Source organism: Eschrichtius robustus, chromosome 6, assembly GCF_028021215.1.
Source record: "Eschrichtius robustus isolate mEscRob2 chromosome 6, mEscRob2.pri, whole genome shotgun sequence".
In the NCBI taxonomy this organism is placed as follows: Eukaryota; Metazoa; Chordata; class Mammalia; order Artiodactyla; family Eschrichtiidae; genus Eschrichtius; species Eschrichtius robustus.
Genome location: NC_090829.1, coordinates 53,487,183 through 53,507,556, shown reverse-complemented (window position 1 = coordinate 53,507,556; position 20,374 = coordinate 53,487,183). Strand labels below are relative to the sequence as shown.

The following is a 20,374-nucleotide window of genomic DNA, read 5'->3' as shown; positions in this document are numbered from 1 at the left end:
TAAGGTCAGGAATTGTAGCTCAACTTGTTTGTCCAGATTTTCAAGTTGGGGAAATAGCTAATTGCAGAATTTAGGACTTCTAAAAAAGACTACTTTACATTTGACTTAATATTTAATATCAGTGTATAAATTTATCATAATCTCCCCCTCTCCCTGCGAGGGTGTACTCGAGAAGAGTGTCTTATTTTTTAACTGGTGAGATGAGGATACTTTGACATTCACTAGACTCAGCTACATTTAGTGAAAAAAAAAACTAAATTTATTTTCTCCTTAAATCGTTGGGAGGGAAAATGATATTCACTCATTTGTAAGATGTGGGGGCTTGTGGAGATGTTAGGCTTACAGAGAGAAAACAATTCTTCTGAAATTGTCAAACTCTCCTCCTTAAATGCCTGTTCGCTGCACACAGTTTTAGAGTGTTTTTCTAGTATGGCTGGCACTGAAAAAGCAATAATAAATTATTAAACTGAAGCCATTAACTGACTGTTCACAGCAGACTCTGTGCTCTTCTAATTGTATGCTTGGAGGTAGCACAGAGGGAGGCTGTTTCAGAATTCTTCTTTAATTAAAATTACATAGAATTACAAAGCACCAACTGTGAACAGTAATGAAAACTTGGTAGAATCGTTCTGTTCACCTGGAAAACAATACAGGCACACATTGCGAAGACCTGCCATATTTTATACCTAATAACAGAATGAAATGGACATTGTCAGGAAACACTGAAAATACGATAATAGATTCTAGGAGCAATTTTGAGTGGTATATCTCTATTTTTCTTTGAAAATTAGACTTGAAAAGATTACTGATTGTTTGGGCTGATTCTAATCTCCAATTTGCTTTCCCAAACTTCTCAATGATTTCAACTTTGCCTAAGAACTTAGTGTGTCCAGCAGAAACTTTTCCAGAAAGTTTTATAAAATTCTAATGCTGTGTTCTGAACAGTATTTCTTTTTGCTTGAAGTAACCCTGAAGTTAATGCTATATGGTGTATTAATTGCCAAAATAGGTACAATTTTTGTACATAACAACTCAATATTACTAATAAAGCTTGGAAAATGCCATATTTATATTACAGAGCAATTAGATTTATTTGATAATGTTTTATCAGAGTGGTCAACCTTGGACTTTACTTTTGATAGTGTTTTATCATAAGTTCTATCTTAGACTTTACTTTTCTTCATAGTCTACAGGTCTTTTTTGATGTAAATATAATAGTAAATTGTTTAACTATGATAAATATAATAACATAATAATATAACAATAAATAGAAATAGTTTAAATTATATTTCTATTTACTTTGATTTTAAAAAGAACCAGACTCTATAAGTGAAATTGATATATCAGATAGCCTACCATTGAATGCTATCTGCTAATGCCATCATTTTAATAATAAAATTTGGAGTGGCCACTATGTCTTAGTTCAAATATATTAGATGTAGTAGCTTATAATGAATTTATTAGAGCCATGTTGTCCCTCTAAACCTTGTCTCATATTTTCCCTTAGAAATAAAGTAGATTTTACCTAAGATATCTGACTTTGCCTAAACTAGCTGCTACTGACCTTACTAAAATCAAAAGAATACCCAAAGACTAAAACACTAGTTCAGGTTTAGTAAAACTACAAATATTCTTAAAGCATGTTTATATTTTCTGTTATTTGCAATGTTTTAAAGCTTTGCTAAGCATCTAGGTCTCTGAAAAAAGTGGGAAGATAAAAGAGAAATACTACACTGATGATTATTTTTCTTCTAAAATTTTTATGGTAAGAAAGTATTTAAGATTTTCAAGTTAAAAAATAATAAACCGGAATCTGAGTAGACATCTTGATTTTTAATTTTAGTAACTATTTTATCTTTCTGATAATCCAAAAATTTAAGCCAATGTAGCAAGTGCCAACAGCTCTAGAGCAGTTAATGTGGATTTATGAACCATATTTATTTTGCCTGACAACCAATGTTTGAAGTCATAATTCCCTTTAATAGTCCTAGTGAATTCATGTGCCCCAATGTTCATTGCAGCACTGTTTACAGTGGCCAGGTCACAGGGGCAACCTAGATGCCCGTCGACAGATGAATGGATGGGGGGGAATGTGGTATATATATACAATGGAATATTACTCGGCCATGGAAAGGAATGAGATTGGGTCATTTGTAGGGAAGTGGTGGATCTGGAGACTGTCACGCAGGGTGGGGTGGGTCAGAGAGAGAAAAACGAATATCGTGTATTGATGCATATATGTGGAACCTAGAAAAATGGTACAGATGAACCGGTTTTCAGGGCAGAAATGGAGACACAGATGTAGAGAACAAACGTATGGACACCAAGGGGGGAAAGTGGCGGGGGGGGTGGTGGTGGTGGTGGTGGGATGAATTGGGAGATTGGGATTGACATGTATACACTACTATGTATAAAATGGATAACTAACAAGAACCTGCTGTATAAAAAAAAATAAAATAAAATTTAAAAATTCAAAAAAAAAATAGTCCTAGTGAATAATTATTAGTCACATAACTCCTTAAACATGTTTACTGCTTTCTCTTTCCTTAAAGGACTCATGAAGTTTTTAATTGCCCATAATTTTGAGTTTTGGAGCATTTAACAGTTCTAAAATTGTGGTGTATTGCCTCAGTTAAATCTTTCCCTGATACATTTAAAGATATTTCAAGATTTTTTTTGCCCCCTACTCATTTGATGAACCTCAGCTATTATTCAGGACCAGCAAAAGAATATAGAAGTGTTGGATGAATCTGCGTTTGTTAAACTGGACTTATGATCAAAAGTACAATTTTTAGTTAAAAAACATACAAAAAGCTACGAGAGCAACTTTTAAAAAGCTCTATGTAGGATAGAAAATTGCATTTGAATATTGAAAAATTAAGGTATTCCCAGCACAGTTTAAAAAATTAAATATCTCTTAAATTCCCAAAATAAATTGGTAGAAATCTAGGATTTTGCTTTGACCCATTTTTAATAACTTCATATTAGTCTTTTTGAAACTATGGAAAAAGCCATTAAAATATGCAGCTCTTATGATTATTATTAAAATTTGACACAGTTGTGTTTGGCCTAAAAGTGGTAAAAAATAATGGCAAAAACACAAATGAGAATTAGAAGTAAATAACAGTGCTGCACTGAGAAGATTTGGATGAGTTTAAGTGAATGAGGGGCACGCCCCAGTCAATGTCTCAGGTAGCCTCTGAATACAGTCTTGAGACAGAAACCTAGAAATCAAGTAAAAGAGTTGGGCTATCAGGACATAATGGACAATTCCATATAAATGAGCAGATAACTAGACTTCTGACTGAAGTAAAAGGAGTAGTTTATCAAGTAGTTTAAATTTGTTGCTTTGTTATTATCAGCTAATAATGCTGATTCAAGACTTGAAACAAATTAAATGTGAAAATCGGCCTTGGTTTTCATTCACCCTCACATCAACAGAATAATTTTCAAACAAATTCAACAGAAGATGTTCAGACTTTTCTACGAAGGTTTTTATCTGGAGGGTATTTGAATTTATCCTTCTTGTCTTCTAAACAATTACCCAAATAACACAGAGGAATAGACAGAACTTGAATCGAACTGCTTTGACTCTACACTTTTGAGCATTTAAATATATTTATTGATTTGATAACTCTTATGACGACTGGCTTAGTACGTAACCTAAATACTTCCTGCCAATTTAAGTAGGGGTTTAGGGTATTTTTAATGGCTATTTAAAAATGTTACATGTGCTTCAAAATAGGTCTCTGAGATATAGTCACATTTATAGGGCTTAGCTCACTGTGGTCGCTCAGAGGTATCATCTGTAAACATGTAAATATCTCACTTGATGCTGTTTTACCCAAAAAAAAAAAAGAAAAAAGCATATTAAATCAGCAATCAAAGTATTTTTAAAACAAGAAAATGATGTATACTAACCTTGTGAGTACACACTAAGAATTTAGGAAGTCTTAGGTATTATTTAGATAACAAATGTCCAAGAGTTAAGGATTTTCAGTGGGTTCAACAAATCTCAAAGCCCCCAAGTGGAAGCACTCTTCATAGGGAGAGCACTGGGAACAATAACCCATGTCCTCAAAGTGAATAAATGTCTTTGATGTTTTAATACTTCAGATTTCCAACAACGTTAAAAAAAAATCACAAATTGCATTTTGATATTATAAGTCTATTTTTAGCTATTTAGCATTCAAAATGTCAATCTTGTGCAGCTATAATGATTTATTTCAAATATTAATGACTGCATTGTATTTAATCTTTAATCCACTGGTGGTGTTCATGGTAAATGAATTTTTAATCAAATGTCATAAATTTCATTTAATCAAAAGGATTCTTAAATGTTATAAAAATATTAACTCAATATAACTTTTAAGCTTTTAATACTTTGCATCTATAATTTAATTTTCTACCATGAAGTAGTTTATTAAATATATATATCTTAATGAAAACAGTTAAGGATGCATTCATTCATAGTTGTACCTCATGGAACTAGCATGTCTGCTGACCTGCTTGTGGATTATTTTATTTTGGAAAATCTTTCTTACCATATTATTAATATCTTTATGAGATTTAATTTCTAGGGTTCTGGGAATTATTTTTAAGCCTGAGATTACATTAATTATCTCTATAAGAATCATAACTAGGATGGTATTAAAAAAAAAAAACTAATTGGAGCCAAAATGAACTGAAAGAATCAATGGCCCTCTCTAGACACTCCATTTAATACCAGGTAAAGGTACACAATGGAATGAGAAATGTCAAATCAATCTAGTGAGTACTTACATTTACAGAGTATGTCAGAATTGTATGTCATAAGAAAGTTGGAAAGAGAAAAGAATTGTGTTATTAGTACAGTAGGAAAAACATTATTACTTATAGTTGGCAACAATTTGAAATTCAGAATATTTTCATTTGCCAATCTCAAAATTACGTGCCTTTGAAATTAAGGGATATCCATCTAATCTTCTCAGAGTATTTAAGTGGTTGCATAATGTTTATTACAGTTATCTAAATAGGTGTAATACCCTTCATATCTATACGATTTCATTTATTTATGTGATATTTAAGCACATCAACAGAAAACAGTATTTTTTTAATCTAAATTATATTGCTCAAGAAACACTTTATATCAGCCTTTAGCTTGTCCTTCATTTTACTGGGTGTGGGTTTTTTTCAACAAATATCAAATGTAAAAATGAAACATTTTGATATTGGGTAAAATATTTACATAGATTAGAAAACATGCAAAATGGGTACAGAGAGACTACGGGGGAGAGATTGTTAGTTCAGAGAATATGGACAAGTTTCAGTCAAAACGTGGGATGAAACATATCAAAAGTCAGTTCAAGAAAACAAAAAAATGCCCCGTTTTTAAAAGGTTGTAATGGTTGGCATCAAAATCAAAACTTAACACTCATTTTTTAAAAAATTAAAAATGTGTATTTATATGTAACAACAAGCAAGAAGACAAAACACATCAAAAACGGGAATTAAAAACAACTCTTCAAAAAAGACAAGAAGTAAAAAAATAGAAAGGGGTGGAAAAAGTGATTGAGGCCCTTGTCATGCAAATAGATTTGGTGGAAAAAAATACCTTCATCTTCAGCACCGTCATTATCACCTAAATCATCTGTCTGTTTCTTTGTAAGGGGACCTAGGATTGAGAACGGAGAAATGGAGGGAAAAAAAAAAAGACAATTCAAGAATAAACAAGACTGAGGGGAAAAAATAAATGTAAATACCAAAATTCTCAAGGATATTTCCCAAAAAGAGTGGGAAAGTGGTTACATCAAAGTTGATTACCTCTTTTGTTTAAGAAAAAAAACCCTTTCCCTAAAATATCTCATAGAAGATTTGGTTTGTGAATATATCCAGCATAAAAAATACGTTATGGTTTGAAACTCAAGTCACAAGCAAAGGAAATGATTTTTTAAAAAAATACCCACTGCATACAAAAAAAGTAAACAGTTTTATTAAATGAAAGAACTTAATTTATTCAGTGTCTTTTCTAATTTGAATTGGAGACAACAATAAAGAAAGTAGGCCAAACTCATTCTTTAATTTGGGACAGTATAATAGCATTAGGGAAAACAGAGATACGAAAAATTTTAGGTTTCTTTTTTCTTTTTCTGTATTTTTTGTAAAAGCATTAACACTTAGGTTTTATACATTTTCATATCATACATTTTTCAAAACTGTGACTTTTTAAAATTACTTGTCATTATACAAATATTTCCCCATGTGTTTTGATTAAATATTAACCGTGGATTTAAGAAATTTCAACTTGCACAAATGTATGAATAAATAATCTCATCACTTGGTAGAGCAAAGGTACCACTGTAGAAGTTGGTGTTTAGCAATTAAGGTAGTTACAGAGTCAGGGTTTATATTTCATAATCAATTTAGAAATATAATGGAATTATGCCCTAGTACAATTCCATGCCCAGTAGAGTTATTTATAATGGGATCATATTTTAGGATAATAATTGTATTAAAATACTGTGAATGTTTAATAAATGTTTTATTATTCTTAACCACACTAATTTGCTAAGAATAAAGGTGCACACCAAAGGGGAAGTCACAGGCCATATGAAAGTAATTTTAAGTGTCACATGATTGACATATTCAGCGCACAAAAAAGCAGGTGAAGCCCTACATTTCTTTTTGTTTCCACAACCATTTAATTTGTGCGGCATTTCATAATCCTCATGCAAAAAGCAATCATTACAAACACATAACACTCAAGTTAAAAGACAGACAACCACATAACGGTAAGCAAGGGAATTTTGTCATGCATAAAATAATAATTACAGAAAAAGGAAGAAAAAAAGAGGGCTGAAAGTCATACATTGATTTCAATAATATAAATAGTAAGAAGCAGGCATTAACTCTAAGCACACTTCATAGGGAAGGATTGTTAAACATTTTGAGAAAGATTTCTAAGTCTTTTCAGCGATTACTATGCATTATGTTTGTAATTCAAAACTACACCTAATATCACAGTCTTCAAAGAATTAAAGAACACCATCCCAGAAAACAGAAGGAAAAAATGAGATATAGGTGAGTTTCATCAGCTCAGAGAGACAGCCTTGAAAAATAGTAATAACTGGCAAAGATCTAAAGATTGGAAATGGAGAAATTGATGATGTAACTGAAGGGACCCATTGACTACTTGATTGTAAGGTCATAGTTTCAAGGCCATTCCAAATACAGACAGAGGAACTGTACACAGTAAGTTAAATGATATATTTCACAGTCCTGCAAGCAATCATTCCACTAAGAAAAAACCTAGATGAAAGCGATAGTTTATAATTAGCACTCAGTTGCAAGTTCACAGAAATCTACATGTCTTGAATATGACCCTGTTTAAATGCAGAAAGTATCCTCAGTATTATTTGATGTTCATGCAACAATGTTGCTGCATTGCTGAAAAATTTTAAAAAAATTTAATTTAAATTTAAAAATTGCTGTATCAGAACTATATTTGAAGTATTTCCAATTTTTAAATATCATGTAAAATATTAGACTTAGAAAATTTTTAATTTTTCTGTAATTACCTAAAGGAGTAAATGTTCAAACCTCAACAAAAATATTTTCTTGCATTTTTGTTTTCAAGGATACTATATAAAAATTATGGTTTTATTTACTAGTTAACGACACAGATTAAGTGGTAGTTATTTATTGCTGCCAAAACCACACCTGTTTTCCAATTTTAGTTAAATTACTTAATTTCTTTGACTCTTGGCTATATTAGGAAACCGTTAATGTGAGCTCAAGTTTTTCTTTGCTGAATTGTTAGTTCAATAATTTTTGGAGAGAAATGTAAACCTATCACAATTAAATTAAGTGTGGGGCTTTATAAGTTATCTCTCTTGGATGATTATCTTTCTTTCTCCTCCTAGGGTAGCCAAGGCAATTTACATGACTCCCTTCTTTGGGAAATCATTCAGGTTCTACAGACAAGAGCCAATAGTTTTACATACTTTGCACACATACAGAATTGTTAGCTCTTGGTCTACATGAGATGGGACAGTAAAAGAATCTTTATTAACATATGATCTCCCAGTTGTTTGCATGGGGAACATAGTTCTCAGTTGCTGTTTGACTCTGGGTCTGCATTAGTAGATAAACCATGGAAATGATACTGTATATACGAGAATTTTTCTGTGAAGGGAATGGTTGAACCAGCCTTTTGCTACATTATTTATTATCACCTTCCCTATTCAGAAAGCTGCATGCCTCTAAGTGATGTGGGATAATGATTACATACATACACTATACAGAACATCCTGTACTGTAGCAAATCGGAAGGGTTAGAAACAGATTACAGATATTGCTTCAGCATCATGAATAGATGAGGGCATCATTACCCTTGGGAAGGATTAAGTCACTCTCCCAGCTAAAGAATTTTATTTATTGAATACTATAGGTTTGATTTAAAACCTTATAATTGGATGATATTAAATTGTTCCCACATTATGGGTTCCAGCAGTATTTTAGTGAGTCAAGCATAGCTGGGTTTTCTTAACATCAAGAATTTTTTACACATCTGATTTTTTGAAGGTTACCTGGGAAAAAGAGGACTGATAACTGTTTTCCCACCAAAAAAAAAAAAAGATTATAAAAAGAAAGAAAGCAGATTTCCTTTATCTCGTGTACCTAAAGGAACTGAGAATAAATATCTGAGAGGTTTTGGGTTGCAAATTGAGAAACTAACTCAACATTGGTTTCCCTGAGGAAGCCTCAGTAGAGTAAACATATGTTTGTGGATTACAGAAACATCCCTATATGATCTCAAGATTCATTATTCCCAGGCTGGAAAGAAAACCATTGTCTTGATCTCCCTTCTTTCTAGGATATTAGCAACTCTGGCTCATTTTTATTTTCTTTTAATCTATTACTGTTGATATAATTACTGATGTTAAAAAATTGTAAGTAGAAATAAAATATCGTAAGAGGTAATTGTCATTAATTTTCTTATGAAAATTAGGCAACCACTATTTAGAGACTATGTATGTATTCCTGCAAGTTGATCAACATGATTTCCCTAAAGGGTAAAACATTTATCCGTCATAATAAATAACAATCATTATCAACATTCCAACCACAGCTTATGCTTCTTTTAAACTACAGATAGTGCATCTTCAATACCAGCAGTTTAAATGGGTATCTTAAATCACCAAAATATAAAGCAAATGAGTCCTCTAAAACCTGAGTGTAGAAGTGATTTATCCTATCTTGAAACACTATAGGGTCTGTCCTCCTTGAGGAACTCACACATAACTCTTATTAGAGTTAATAAGAAAGTGGACCTCATGTCTTTTTGAAAGGGAGTGAGAGTAAATACTATATTTTATATCTCTTAGGGCAATAAATAGATTCAGTGGTGAAACAACAGGACTACGAAAGGTAAAGGGACTCCTAACCATGAACTTTTAACTCACTTAAATCTAAAATAGTTCCTTTGCCATTAACATAAGTATAATTCAAAGTTATCAGCCTTTACAAAAGATGTATGATGCATTCTTACATTTCAGAATCTGACCATAGTGCCTTTTATTCTTTCAAAAAGGAATAAAAATATCAGCATTTCTCTGTAGTTAACTGGAGAATAATTATGAGCTTCAAAATAATTACTATCCACCCACACTAATGCTGCTTTTTATCATTCCCTTTGATGAAAGTCTAATATACTTTAGGTCTCAAATACATTAGAACTGATTATAAATTCCTTCATTACAGGTTCAACTCAGCAGAAATTTTCTGCACTTTGTGCCACACATATCTGCAAAAAAAGGCAAGTAGGTTGAGGGTATCATTAGCTCCTGACTTAGAAAGCTGTCCATGAGAATATGTGTCCTTCTTAAGAGAATATGTCTTTGAAATTTTTAGGATTATTGAGAGCTCCAGGCTCCAGTGTGTCCCATTGTGATAGATGGCGAGCCCTGGCTAATGACACTGCTATACTCTTTCCCCGCCCTCTTTACCCAACAGCCTTTGAGGTAAATTGACTCTAAAGGATTCCTAAGGCAGTTTCCACAGAATGGGAAATTTTAAGGATGTTACCGTTGTTGTTCTGGAGCAACTGGAAGCAGGCTAAATCTTTTCAGGGATGTTCTTAGGACAAATTTATTTATAAAACTAAGGTCATGGATGTAAAAATCTAACTATGTCTGAAGAACATATGGAGGGCAATACCAGAATTCGATCCATTTTAAATAAAAATAGCAGTATATTACTGTATCTGATTTTTTTCCAAACTGATAAACATTAAAATACAATGACTTTAAGAAATCAAATATCACAACAGTTGGTGTCATTGCAAAGGTATTAAATTTTACCCATTGAAATTTAGTTGATTTTATATAACTGCAATACATACCTCTTAAGAGTGGAGAAATGTGTGAAAGAAACTGATTTGGAATAATAATTAATTTGATACTACTGTATTACTTAAAGTTATCACCCTTCTTAAACTATCAATTATACGAACATATATCAAAAAATCATGGCTGGAAAATAACTTTCTTTCCTGAAAATTTTTCAATTAAAAAGACAACATCTTTGAATAATGTCATAAATCTACATTATGATAAAATTAAAATGTAATGCAAACAGCTATGATGAGATATTGGAAGCAAACTTTGGAACAATTGATAGTTTTCAAAGAATCCGTACCTGTGCGAATTTTGGTGGCACTAGTATGTCATTCGTGACTCTTGAGTATCTTTTAGGTGAGCTGACTATTTAGGCTAGTGGTTCATATGTACACATGCTATGGAAACTGGTGTCCAAGGGTATGAAAGCAGCAGGCATGCTTTACGTTTATCTTTGTGTTGGAAGAAAATGCCAGTATGACCACAAAACATATTCCCTCGGACAGTTCTTTAGAGGAAGAACACAGTAGAAAACATGACTCTTGGGAAAAACAGAATCTGATGTTAAAATCCAGAAAGAGGGGAAGAAAAATCTTTTTGGTCCAGTATACTAAGAAGACTTTATTTATATTTATATGAAAAACAAGTATTTTCTTCATAAAATTACCTTGATTACAACACTTTGAAGTCAAAAGCAATCCTGTCTAAAATAAAAATTATAGGATCTGGGGACAATTTTTTTAGCTAGATAAAAAGTAAGTAAAATAGGTTAATCTCTAATCTGAGCCTCACCAAATTTGCACATGCTCATTATTTTTTATATTTGTTTGATTTTTTAAAAAATGTAGATGCAGTATTTTTATAGCTTGAAGAATGTCAGAATAATGTTCCCTTCCCATCTGGAGCAGCATGGCTGTATGCTATATAAACCCTTCAGTACTTTGTGAAGATGCACTCTCCACTGCCCTGGCTTTCCACATATTATCCAGAGATGTACCTGGAGTATGGTGAGGACACAAGTGCCACCAGAGGCTCAGCACTATCTCAACAAGGCTGGAAGATTGAGATAGCATCAATAGTCCAACCTCCCTGTCACGGCTGTCAGTATTCAGTCACCCAGTCATTCAACAAATGCATATTATGCTAGGTCCTTAGGATACAGTGGGCAAAAAAAGCAAGACACTTGCCCTCATGAAAATTAATTTTGTTGGAGAAAGATACACTAAACAAATAATCACACACATAAACACATACAAATTGTGTTAAGGATATTAAGTCTTGATGTTACCAGAGGTTATACAAGGGGACCTGGTTGAGCCCAGGCAGTCTTCATTGAACGAGTGCAATGTAGCCTGAAGAGTGAAGGATAAGTGAGTACTAAGCAGAAAAAGAGGCTGCAGATGGGTAGGTAGGGTGTGAAGAAGATGCCAGACAGAAAACAATGATGTGTGCAAAGGCTTAAAATGAGAGGGAGCCTGAAGGTCAGTGTGGCTGCCATATGGGGAGTACAAGAGAGAGTAGTGCATGGTGAGAATGAAGAGATAGACAGGCATCATTCAGAGCATGCAGCTCCTCTAGCCTGGGGATTTTTGTCTTAATCCTAAAAGCAATAGGAAGCCATTTAAAAGGTTTAAGCACAGACTGATAAACTCTGCCCTATCTGAATCTTAAACAGAAAATTAGAAAGAGGCAAAGTCATTCGAAGAAATATGGCAGAGGATATTGTATACAGAGGTTTTGCATTATATTTTTATCAGATGAGAATAGTTTTATTAGAAGAAATTAGATCAGGAAAAAGAGGCTACAATGTCTTATTCTATTTTTGTTTGCAAATAAAATGAATGTCACCAAAATGTAAAATCTAAGACTCCAGCATATCTGAGATTTTATAAATATTTTAAAGTTTTCTATTAAGCACATATTTAGATCTATTTTGCCAAAGAATTAACCTACAGAGAATTAACATATCCTAACTATTCTTATATTCATAGAAAAATACAGTCCACAAGCTATTTCTGCTTGGATATCTCACTCCCATCTCAGTATAACAGGGATGCCCAGCATGTCTACCTCAAAACCAGTTGTACCTCCCAACACAGGTTTTGCTTTCATAGGTATAACCCTTCCCTCTGTTTCTAAGCTATAAATGTGGAAATAATCTTGAACCATTCCTTCTTCCTCCCTTTTGCCTTAGCCAGATTTCATAAATTTTCCAAGAGAAATTTTGTTCTTGTCACCCTCTCCCAAAACTGTCTATTTTTAGCCTGGTCTGTGGCCACAGTTACCATATGCCTGAATTATTACAGTAGTCTTGTAGTTGCTCCCACGATCATCCAGACTCTAGACTGTCTCTCAAGCCATTTTGTATGCTATAAGTTTTTGAAGTAGTAGATTATAATAGTGGTGAACCCAAAGAGAAAAGGATTTAATAATCATCAGCTAAAATGTACACACATTCAACTCCTTCTAAGACTAAAACTGAAAGCACTCCAAGGGAATGGGAATGCAAAAGTATATACAACAATCTTGTACTGTGAGTTTTAAAATAGCTATAAAGACAGATGAAAACTAAATATAGTTTAGCACTCATTTTGATGTTTTAGAAATTCATGAGCAAAAATAAGATTTTTTAAAATTCAAAATGGAAACAAATCATGTAAAATATTTTTTAAAACGCAGTTCAGATTAGTGTTCATTAAACACCACTTTCATTGTTTCACTACTCTGTTTAAAAACCTTTACTATCTCCTTATTCTGTATTATCTTAGACTAAATGCCCCAGACTGAACCATAAGACCCTCTTTACTCTTTCCAGATTTTATCTTTTCATTCCACTGAAAATATACAAAATATGTCATATCTGAATTCTAACAAACATTTAAAGAAGAGCTAATACCAATTCTTTGTAAACTCTTCCAAAAAATAGAAGATGAGGGAGTGCTTCAAGATTCATATTACATGCTCCGCAACAAGAGAGGCCGCGATAGTGAGAGGCCCGCGCACCGCGATGAAGAGTGGCCCCCGTTTGCCACAACTAGAGAAAGCCCTCGCACAGAAACGAAGACCCAACACAGCCATAAAATAAAAATAATTAATTAATTTAAAAAGAAGATTCATATTACAAGGCCAGCATTACTCTGATATGAAAGCCAGACAAACAACCTACAAGAAAAGAAAATTACAGGCAATATCCCTGATGAACACAGAAGCAAAAATCCTGAAGAAAATGTTAGCAAACCAAATTCATTACAAATACATTATCATTCAAATACATTAATGGAATCATATGCCATGATTGAATGGTTCAACACTTGTAAATCAATGTGAAAACACCACATTAATAAAATGAAGGATAAAAATCAAGGATCATTGCAATAGATTAGGAAAAGTATTTGGAAAAATTCAACATCTTTTCATTAAAAAAAAAAAAAAAAAACACTTTCAACAAACTCTGTATAGATGGAAGCTACCTCAACTTAATAAGGGTCATATATGACAGACAAATGTAAAGCTGAAATCATATTCAATGGTGAAATGCTGAAAGCTTTTCCTCTAAGATCAGAAACCAGAAAAGGAGGCTCACTTTCACCACTTTTTCACAACATAGTACTGGAAGTCCTATCCAAAACAATTAGGCAAGAAGAAGAAATGAAATGTATCCATCAGACAGGAAGAAGCAAAACTGTCTCTATTTGCAGATGATCTGATATTATATATAGAAATTTTTGAAGATTCCACCAAAAAAAAAAAAAAACTAATAAACTATTTCAGTAAAGTTGCAGGATACAAAATCAATATACAAAAATCAGCTGTGTTTGTATAACAATGAAATATCAGAAAGAGAATTTATGAAAACAATCCCACATGTAATGCTATCAAAAAGATTAAAATTCTTAGGAATAGATTTAACCAAGGAGGCACAATATTTGTACACTGAAAATTATAAGACATTGATGAAAGAAACTGAAGAGGACACAAATAAATGGAAAGATATTCCATGTTCATAAGTTGAAAGAATTAATATTGTTAAAATGTCCATACTACCCAAAGGGATCTACAGATTCAGTGCAATCCTTATCAAAATTCTGGTGACATTCTTCACAGAAATAGAACAAATAATCCTAAAATTTGTATGGAACCCACAAGTTTCCAAATAGCCCAAGCAATTTTGAGAAAGAAGAACAAAGCTAGAGGCATCACACATCCTGATTACAAACTATATTACAGAGCTATAGAAATCAAAACAGTATGGTCAATAAACTCATGCATATATGGTCAATTAATTTTCAAGAAAGGAGCCAAGAATATACAATGGGGAAATAATAGTTTCTTTAATAAATGGTGTTGGGAAAACTGGACAGCCACATGCAAAAGACTGAAACAGAACCCCGTCTTACACCATACACAAAACAACTCATAATGCATTAAAGACTTGAATATAAAACATTAAAACTCCTAGAAGAAAACCTAGAGGGTGAGCTCCTTAACACTGGTCTTAACAATGATGTTCTGAATTTGATACCAAAAGCAACACGACAAAAGCAAAAATAAACAAGTAGGACCACATCAAACTGAAAAGCTCTGCACAGAAAAGGAAACCATCAACAAAATCAAAAGGCAACCTATGGAACAGGAGAAAACATTTGCAAACTACATATCCAATAGGGGGTTAATACCTTAAAATGCATAAGGAACATGTTCGACTCTGTAGGAAAAAACACAATTTAAAAATTCAGGACCTGAATATATATTTTTCCAAAGAAGACCTCCAAATGATAAACAGGTACATGAAAAGGTGCTCAGCATCACTAATCATCAGGTAAATGTAAATCAAAACCACAATTAGATATCACCTCACATCTCTTAGGATGTCTCGTATCAAAAAGACAAGAGATAACAAATGCTGGAGAGGATGTAGAGAAAAGGGAACACCTGTACACTGTCGGTGGCAATGTAAACTGGTACAGCCAATATAGAAACAGTATGGAGGCTTCTCAAGAAGTTAAAGATTGAAGTACCATATGATTTAGCAATCCCACTTCTAAGTATATACCCAAAGGAAATGAAATTATTACCTCAAAGAGATATCTGTACTTCCATATTTATAGCAGCATTATCCACAATAGCTAAAGTGTGGAAACAACCTAAGTGTCCATGGACAGATGAATGGATAAAGAAAATGTAGCATATACATACACAATAAAATATTATTCAGCCTTAGAAAAGAAGGAAATCCTCTCATATGCAGTAACATGGATGAACCTGGAGGGCATTATGCTAAGTGAAGCAAACCAGACAAAGAAAGACAAATAGACAAATACTGCATGGTATCAATTGATATGTGGAATTAAAAAAAAAAAAAAAGTCAAACTCATAGAAACAGTAGAAAAATAAGTGGTAGGGTCTGGGGAGTGGGGAAAATAGAGAGTGGTTGGTAAAAGGGTAAAAACTTTCAGTTATAAGATGGATAAGGTCTGAGGATCTAAGGTATAACATGGTGACTATAGCTATGGTTGATAACACTGTACTGTATAATTGAAATATGCTAAGAGAGCAGAACTTAAATGTTCTTACCAAAAATCATATGTGAGGAAAAAACAAACAAACAATAAAAATAGGATACTTCTTTTTCCATCGTGAGTCTTGTCACTGTTGCACAGAAAAGAGCTCTCACACTCACACCTTGTGTGTTTTATACCATAGAGTTAATTCATTAAAGTTCTAATTATAATCAACTCAGAGAGGAGGAAAAGAGATGGGTAATCATGGGTATCTCCTCTAGAGTAATGTGTAAAAATTTTTACACCGAAAAAAAGGAGTACTACTGTGTGTTTCAGCCTCAACTGCTGTCTTCAGGATATGAACTAGAGGTAGTTCTATACTCCTCAGCAAGGCCTGATTGTGAAAATACCTTAATTCCTCGACCTTACTACATTCTATCTCCATAAGTGAGATAAATAAATTGAACAAGTAATTATTAAGTTCCAGTTATTAAGTTCCTATTATCCAAGTGGGTCTCACTGAGAAATAAGCCAGTGAAGGCAAGCCCTCGAATGCTAAAGTCCTGAGGAAGCCAGGCTAGTGGTGAGTGTGTGTTTCTGAGATGACTTCTTGAGTTTCCAGTCTCACACATGCCCGTCCTTGTTAAACATCTGTGGTCCTCAGTGAAGCAGCTTTATCCTCTTTCTACTCCATGCACTCCTTTCCACATAGGTTGTCTCTCTCTTACCATGCAAGCTGGAATCTGCTGGGGACACAATTCTGTGCTCCTTCTCGCCTGATACAGTAAATGTAAAGCTTACACTAGATACTACAGAAACACTTTTGAATCCAGTGATCATACATGCCCAGATTCATAGGGCAGACACTAGAGCTGGAAGGGACCCTGCTGAGTGACTATCAAACCCTCTCACTTCACAAGGTCCTGAAGAAAATAAGAGTGTGAAATGACTTTGCCTAGCCCCAAAGCTAGTCAAAAGTAGAGCTAGGTCTAGATCTCAAGTTTCTTATCTAGTTAGCTCCTTTACAATAAGTCACATGGCAATAAAAGACAAGCAGAGAAATGGAAAAACTGGGCGTGGAAGTATTTGATGTAGTATAGATCTCTTTTAAATAAACCACAAACCAATAGACCTACCATAATTATATAGCAACTATAAAGCCATTAGTATTCCCCTAATCAGCATTTTATTTAGAAGTCATAGAAATGCCTTTAAATGGAAAACCAGAAGAATATCAAAAACAAGCCAACAGATTAGGAAGGACAAAGATCATAGGGTTTAAACCAAATAAGTAATACAAGTTAAGAGGAACAGTTTCCCAGTAGTGCATATTATTAAACTGAACTGTTTATGGAATAATTTAAGTGTGGACAAATTAAAGTCGACTTGACTTAAAAGAAGAACAAGAAGAGCTAGGGCTAAGGTATGGCCATATAGGCCAATGAAATAGTGAAATGCTTGTACAGATTAGCAAATTACTTTTGCCCAGAACCCTGTACTCTAGGACCTAAGATGCTTTGGCTTTAGCCTCTTCCCCAGATGTCCTCACTGCAGCAGGTTTAAGAAACTAAAGGGTTCATGCCTGGCATAGCAGGGGGCTCCTAGCACCTAGCCACATTGCTAGGCTGATATTCTTTCTAACTAGACAATTTATATTTTTAATATTACCTCTGGATTAATCTCAAAGACATTTCCAAACCCAGAAGTCTATGACTCTAAAATGTATTCCCTAAAATATATATTAATACTTCTTGATGTTGTGACTATGTTGTAATGGGGTTGGAGATATATATATATATATCTATCCAAACATATATATATATATATATATATATATATATATATATATATATATATATAGGTTTGGATCCTGACTCATTCATGTTTGGACATGTTTTTTTAACTTCATAGATTCTTAGTAGCACAATGCTAACCCCCCTAAAAATATTGTTGTAATAATTATAAATGGCTAGGAAAGGGCTTAACATAGAGAAGTTTGGTTAAATTTTTGTCTGTCTTTCACTCCTCTCCTATCCATTGCCTCAAACCAAATTCTTAATATGCACATACACACACATACACACACACACACTCACACATATACCTCCTATCATATCATGTACTAAAGAAAAGAGACTTAGAATTAGGTCATCCCTACTCAGCCATCTACTAGTTATGTGACTTTTGTAATGTTCTTACCCTCTGTATTACTGTTTCTTCAAATGTAAATTTGGACAATGCCCACGGAACAGAACAGAACAGAATCCAGAAAGATTATGTTAAAGTACTTCTTCACCCAAGAACAATTTCCCTATTAGCTACACATAGCTCCATATTTTGACAATGCCCATCTGGCAGAAATAGATTTCTGGATGAGTCATCAACTGAGTGTTTATCTTGTGTCTAACACATTACGGAATTTCATATAATTTTAATAGTTAGGCTAAGCCAAGCAATACAGCATACTGATTAAAAGTAGAGGTTCTAGAATTATGCTACCGGGTTTCAAATCCTGCCTCTGCTACTTAAAAGCTCTATGATCTTAATTTCTCTATTTCTCCATTTCTTGGTTTGTAAAATAAGGATATTAATAATGTTACTACCTATGGAGTTGCAATAAGAACTAAATTAGTCAATATACCAAATTGCTTACTTGATGCAATGTAAATGGTCAATCAAAATGTTAGCTATTGTAATGAAGTAGGTGCTATTATCTTCATTTAATAATTTGGGAAATAGAGATGAATAAACTTGTTTAAGAAAACATACTATAGTAACTACTCCACAGGGATTATCTCACTGACTCCTCACAACTATTCCAAATCCCAGGATTATTATTATCCCATTTACAGGTGAGTTGGAAGGGGAGTCTAGGGCTTAGAAAAATGACAAATTTGTCCAATATCTTTTTTTCTAATAAATAGGGAGCCAGGATGTGGAGCCAGATCTGTATTGTTATGGAATTCATACCATCAGGATTATTCTGTGCCCCTGCGGAATATCACAAAAATGTCATAAATGTCAAAAATGTCATTGCTCTCAGGGAGATCAATAGAACAGTAATCAAAATCCAAGAGTGTCTCATTGGGAGACACATATATATATCTGAGACTCCCTACCCACTCAGAGTAAACTCTGCTGCACATTTATTACATGGCATTAGGTGCATTAAAATGATGAAGAAAACAGTAAATGAATCAATTACAAATGTGGGAAAGTGGAAGATAAGATGTGCTGAGTAACTCTTCTATGGTATGAGGAAAGAGAAACAAGGTTGTATACACAGGATTAAAACAATAAAGACGTATGTGAGTACTGTGCTCTGTAGAAGGAATGGGTCTCATAGATGTCTTGTCCCTAACAGAGACGCTAAGTAAGCAGGAAATTAGCTTCATGCAAGCAAGGCAGCCTGGAAGAAGGCAGGAAGCATGATCTATTTAAATGTAGAACATCACATTTGAACCTGAGTCTGTTACTTCGTCCCAGCGGTATGGATCCCACAGGCACACTAGGGCCCAGATGGTGAAGCTGTAAGGCAATTGCACTCATAGTAAGTACCCAGAGGCCTTAGCGGCATGAGATGGCTCATCTCAAAATGACAGCTGCCAGGTTCTGTAGTGAAAGAGCGCAAATTAGTAACAAAAGGCCTGGGTTCTAGGTTGAACTCTGCCACTTAACTAGGTGATAATCTGTGTGGCATTGTTCAAGTTACTACACATCTCTAAGCCTCCCTTTCTTTAGCTGTAAAAAGGAAAAGACACTGCCTTCTAGCCATCTCAGGAGATTATTGTAGAATCAAATAAGATGATGTTTCCGAACATATTGTGAAAGACTTTTCACATGTAACGTGGGAGCTTTGCATTACTGGAATTAAGTGAAGTGGAAATAGTGGGGACTACCAGTTACAAAGGTTATGGCTATGACACAAAGAACTGACTGCATCACATGTTCAAAAGAAGGGTATTTGTATTATCTTAAAGAAGAAAGTCCATATATACTTAAAACAATTTTTTAAAAATTAAAATCCCCTTGCTTCCTATTACATGCCTATTAACAACACAAGTTCTGGAATCAGATTTCCTGTTGTTGCATCCTGGTTGCACTATCCTACCTGTTATCAGACTTTAGGCAAGTTACTTGATAACCCTGGCCCTTGATTTAACCATCTGTTAATTGGGAATAGAAATAACACCAAGCTCATACATTAAATGTAGTAATATATGTGGAGCTCTTAGACCAGTCTGAGGAACATTTTAAGGACACACTAAATATTAATAATTATTAATAAAACATAGTAAATGAAACATTAAAAAACTAGATTGATACTAGAACAACTGCACGAGAAAAAATAGGTATTTTATGGTGTCTTTATAAAAGTAAAGGTTCCAAATGTATTTAATAAAACCATTACCCATTTACTATTTAGTCATTATAGATTTGAAAATGATTACCAGCAAATATGGATTAAAGAATACTTTTTTATTTTGGCAAAATGTC

General features: G+C 33.5%; 1 protein-coding gene across 6 annotated transcripts in view; it reads right to left on the bottom strand.

Moving 5' to 3' along the window:
• The window catches only part of NLGN1 (neuroligin 1), a 713,955-nt gene that overhangs the window by 502,337 nt on the left and 191,244 nt on the right, over positions 1 to 20,374 (bottom strand). For 3 of the 6 annotated variants that reach the window (XM_068547421.1, XM_068547419.1, XM_068547424.1), the window contains one exon: positions 5,594 to 5,653. The exons of the other annotated variants lie outside the window; for them this stretch is intronic. In XM_068547421.1, the coding sequence (XP_068403522.1) occupies positions 5,594 to 5,653 (60 nt within the window). The remainder of the gene's footprint in view (positions 1 to 5,593; positions 5,654 to 20,374) is intronic. 6 annotated transcript variants of the gene reach the window in all.